This window comes from Papaver somniferum, chromosome 9 (genome assembly GCF_003573695.1).
Source record: "Papaver somniferum cultivar HN1 chromosome 9, ASM357369v1, whole genome shotgun sequence".
NCBI lineage: Eukaryota > Viridiplantae > Streptophyta > Magnoliopsida > Ranunculales > Papaveraceae > Papaver > Papaver somniferum.
The window spans coordinates 63,507,615-63,512,756 of NC_039366.1; the positions used below are offsets into that span (position 1 = coordinate 63,507,615).

The 5,142-nt window shown below is 38.2% G+C and overlaps 1 protein-coding gene across 1 annotated transcript; it reads right to left on the bottom strand.

Moving 5' to 3' along the window:
• Nucleotides 1-1,975: 1,975 nt before the first annotated feature.
• On the bottom strand, nt 1,976-4,869 carry LOC113309364 (kanadaptin-like). Its single transcript, XM_026557780.1, has one exon. The coding sequence runs from the start codon at nt 4,447-4,449 to the stop codon at nt 2,200-2,202; it is 2,250 nt and encodes a 749-aa protein (XP_026413565.1). The 5' UTR covers nt 4,450-4,869; the 3' UTR covers nt 1,976-2,199.
• Nucleotides 4,870-5,142: the final 273 nt, after the last annotated feature.

The following is a 5,142-nucleotide window of genomic DNA, read 5'->3' on the forward strand; positions in this document are numbered from 1 at the left end:
CATCTATATAGTTAGGGTTTACCTCTCCATGTAGTTAAAGGATACTATAGCTATGTAATAAGGTTGATCCGTTATCAATAGAAATCTCTTCAATGCCTCTATCTCTTTCTCTTTTCCTATAATTCTACTGCAAAAAAATCACCATTATCGAGAATGAAAATCATATTTTTTTATCACACTTTTTAGCTTTTAAGTTTCTTTTTTTTTTCCAAGTTGGTTTCATTAAAAGGAAAGCTAACATAGAGCATCTCCAATAGTGGATGCTAAAAATCCTATGTGGAGTTTTTATTTAAGTCCTTATTTATGGGGTTGTAGATATGTGGTAAAAATAACATTGTTTTGCTCATAAACCATCTCCAATAGCGTGGGTCTTGTTTTTAGGATTTGTTTTTTTTTGGTTAAAGATAAAAGTGATTCCCTTTTTCTTATTGGTTTAGAAAAATTTATTTTAAAATAATAATTAAAAAAAATAGTTGAAAAGATGATGTGGAGGTCATTCCCAAGGTCTAGTCGTCTAGATAAGACTTTCTCTAAGACCTTCGTATTTGTTTTGACATCCTTCCTACTTTGTAGGACCTTCTGTTGGAGATCAATTTAATATAAATGAGGGTCTAAAATCCTATGTGTCATAAGAAAATAAAACTCCCACCCTCTATTGGAGATGCTTTTAACGTTTTAGAGACCTGTGGTACAGATATAGTAGAGCCATCTATTGCCAGAAGAGAAAGATTCATGGCATTAAATTTATTTACTGCTAAGGACTTAATAATACAATTTGGTAGAGAGTTCTCCCAATTAACAAAATGTGAGAACAATTTTGCTTTCTTAGCCAAAACATCCGTAGCATTGTTTGTTGATCTAGGAACAAAATAGAAACCTCGAAATTAGAACTACAGCTGATTTCATGTTTGACATCCTCCATGATACCTTGGTTCCCCTAAGAAATGGGGGATGAAACCCCATTGAGAAAGTCAAAAAGATCCATGCAGCCTCCTTCAATGCTAAAAGGTGGTAGATTGGGCTCCTTCGCCCACTGTGATGCCTGAAGTAAACCTATTGCTTCCGCTTCTTCCGGTGATGATGCTGAGATGGGTTCTGCTCTTTCTTGTTCAAAATCACATATATCATTTCTAAGAATTAGAGAGATACCTGTTGGGTAAGATTTTGATTCCATGATGCGTGCACATTTATTTTTAGCTGAGAAGTGAATGGTAGCTTCCATTGTTCTTTTATCTGTTTTCCGGAGTTTTCCAGACTATGCTTGTCTTTATGATGCTCTATATGACAATAGTTTAAATGTCTCTGAATTTCTAAAGCCAATTGAGATGGTGTTTTCTGTTTTTTCTCAAAAACCCAGTTACATCTTTCTATATAAACCATATTTTAGCCATGATTATCTTTAGAGGAATGTTAGAGCTTGGTTTCTCTAACCAGGTTTTGCATGTCTAGAAAGGTAACAGTGCTGTCAAAATTTAAATGAATAGGATTGGATTGGGGTTTGAAGCCCTAACTGATTTTGCAAGCGTTCAATTGTTTCATCAGAGCCACAGCCTAACATCACATATTCGACTACCTCTTTTAGTTGTTACTCCAGACTTTGGACTGATGCTTGGTAATGGTAGTACAGTACCACTCAACTCAGTCATCGCTCGTGTTGTTAATGCTAAGGGGTATTAGAGCATCAACTATAAATGCTAGAAGGCCTTTGTTAGATTGGCAACCAGTCATGCTATTCGTGGAAGATTAAGCCCAAAAGTTCCACAAGACATCATAATTCTGGACACTAGCAGGAGCTACAGTTAGTTGGAGTTAAGATGGAGGTCTCTTGTATGATCGTCCTTTCCAGTAGCAGAAGCAGGCGTAAATAACGTAGTTACAATCAAATTGTTATCTTGTCCAATAACAGTAGTAGTCATGAAGATAACGGCTATTACAAGCTAGCTCTACCAATTAGTGTTACCTGTATGATAATTTTCCTAATCTGTCTACTTGATTATTGGTATTTTCCATTTGAAAATTCAATTTCATAAAAACCTGAATCTATGAATTTTCATACCATTAAATTCCATAATAATAAAATATTCAAAGATGATGAGCTTCCGGTAGTTCAGTTTCAGCTCCCTGTTTTCGGTTAGCGCTAGTGTTGCCCCTGTTTTCTGGTACCTACATTATAGAGAAACATCACGAATGAGTGCTAAATTAGTAACCATAGCGTTCATTCAACGATGTCCAGCCATCACCCGATTGTCCTTCTGGAGGCACCCAAGTCTCATAGTCTGGATTATTATTCTCAAGAAATTTAGGTCTCTCTGGGCCAACAACTCTTCTGGACTTCATTTCTGTTTTGGGATGAGCAACAATTTCAGTGCTTCCATGTTCTTCCAGCTCATCTGATGCCAAATACCCTTTTTTATGCTTCAACAACAACGCCACAGCATCAGCAGCCGTCGATGCAGCAGTTTGCACTGACAGAGTAGGTTTCTCCACATGCTTCCGTTTCCTTATTATTAAACCAGGGGCAGCATTTTCAATCTCCATCTCCGAGGTCATTGAAGAATCACTTACCTTGGCAAGAGCTTTCATCCTATCTTTATAATCAATAAATTGATCTGGTTCGTTCGTATCTGATGGAACTTCCACTGGGTTAGAATCTTCCTTTTTTATGTCATCCATTGCTCCGAGCCATACAGGTTTGGTGGCTATGTAAACAGCAGCTTTACTTTCGTTTACTCCAGTATCAGTTTCTTGTTTCTTTAGAGGCTTAGGTTCTTGTGTAGTAATGATACTAGGACTAATTCCTGCTTCCGGGATGGGACCATCTTTGGGCTTCTGTAATGTAGTAGAGCTCTTCTTCTTTTCTACTGGTTGTTTCTCTGTGACAGGAGAAATAACACCCGCTTCTTTAGATTTTGACACCTCAATTTTTGATATTCTTCTCTTAGAAGCTTCACCTGTTGGATCTGCGATTTTCAGCAAGTAGAGGATTCTGTCGTGCTCGGTCTGGAGAGAAGATATTTCTGCCTGAAGTTGTGTGGTAGTATCAAGCACTAGTTGGGATGAAAGCCCAGTCATGTAAGCATCAAGGGCATCTCCACTTTCATCTCCACCTTCACTTGATTGCGCAACTTCTGGTATCCTTTTATTTTTCTCACTCAATAGTAAACTTGCTTTGATCTCCATTTCACTTATGATGGCATCTTTCTTATCAAGAAGAGAATCGGCTGTTTCAACTGACTTGTTTTCACCAGTTTTGCATATGGGCTTCTTCTTTGTACGGTCATAGAAGTCATCCTCATCGCTTACAGCTTCTTCTTCGTCCTCTGTAGCTCCTTTGTTCTTACCATGTCTTTTCCCGCCGCGTGCCCCTAGACTTTCTTGGATACTATCATTCAGGGTCTCCTCCAAGCTTTCAAGTTCTTCCAGGATCTGAGACATTCGTTGTTCATTCCGAGCAATCTGAGTTTGTTGGCCTTGTGTTAATCCACCTTGAGATATGTCCTTAGCTCGAATTGCATCAATCTCTTTCTTCATATGCGCTATCTTCTCAGTTCTCTTGATAATTTTTTCACGTGTCTTCTCCTGCCTCTCAGTAAGCTGCCCTTTGTAAGTTTGCCAGGTAATTTCTTCTGTTTCCTCCTTGGCTTCTTCAATTGCATCTTCTGAAAGACCCCATGAAATACCATCAGCAAGAGATGCTTGCAGTTTAGCTCGACGAAGTGAAGCTTCACGATCTCGGACTTCCTCACGAATCTTAGCAGCACTTCGAATCTTACTCAAGTCACCTTCCGGTGGCATCAGCTCCGAAGGTCCTTGAAATATATACATTCGAGAAGACTGGCCAAATCGCACCACATCACCAACATGCAAATCCGTGTATGTCTTTCTCTTCACCTGATTCTTATTGATAGAAGTGCCATGCGTACTTGCAAGATCATACAGGTATGCTTCTCCACTTGGTTTAAATTGGAGAACAGCATGAAACCTAGAAATTTTTGGGTGCTCAAGAACAAAATCACATAGATCAACACGCCCAAACATATATGCCCCCTTCGTCGACACATCAAACCTGTCAATTATTGATCCATCCTTGAGAACCTCAACAAAGAAAGGATGACAAGGTGGAGCACTCCATGGAGGAATTGTATATGGAATTGCAACATTAACAGGTTCACTGGACTTAGTAGTAGAAGTGGTTGCAGCAGCAGTACAGGTTGTAGTGTTTTTCTGAATTCCTCCATCAATTTCTGCATCAATTTTGGGGGGATTAGGATTTACAGGAGGGGGAGGACCCATAGGGTCCTTCATTGTTACAGAATCTGTATCAATTTTGGGGGGATTAGGGTTCTTAGGAGGTGGAGGACCCATGGGTACCTTCATTGTTACAGAATCTGAATCAAGTTTTGGGGGATTAGGGTTTACAGGAGGTGGAGGACCCATAGGGACTTTCATCGTTGCAGAATTAAGGTTTGGAGTTCCGGTATCGGCAAAAGAACTAAACAGAATTACATATTTATAGCTTTTTCAAAAAACTAAAAATAGGAAACCAAACAAAATATGGAAACCGAGTACTGTACTTGATTACAATTAGAAATTTAGAATTGTGTTTAAATTTTAGGCAGACCCCTGGGAATAGACTAAAATTTGGATAACATAATGTGGCCTCTGTTCCATGCTAGCACGAAAGATATTTTCCTTTCAGATTTAGATTTGAAAATATAGAATTTGGGAGTTTTTATCTCAAGATCTAAGAGTACTGATGGGAGCTTACTTCAGTGATGAGATGTAAAACGAAGAGTTTAATCAATTTAGAACTTTCAATTAAGGTTATGACTGAATCTGGATTTGATGATAAGGTTCTGAAAATTGAGATTTATTTCTATTCTATTCTATTTTTGAACAAGAGATAACATCATCGTCTTATAACCCACATGAATTTATCAAAAATTTAGTTATAAGGTAGGTCATTTAATAGTGGGATGGAGGGAATATACAATACTGAAAATGAATTCATGTGGATTATCAGAAGATGAAGCTACCACTCTTTGAATTTTCGCCTCCTCATCTCTCATTGCCATCTCTTTTGATTCAAGTATGTGTTTGAAATGGCTACCAAAGTCAGATGTTAGGTACGGTATATATTGT

Bases quoted from the DNA above. Each gene is read 5' to 3' on its own strand.
- LOC113309364 (XM_026557780.1), bottom strand. From the start codon at position 4,449: ATGAAAGTCCCTATGGGTCCTCCACCTCCTGTAAACCCTAATCCCCCA.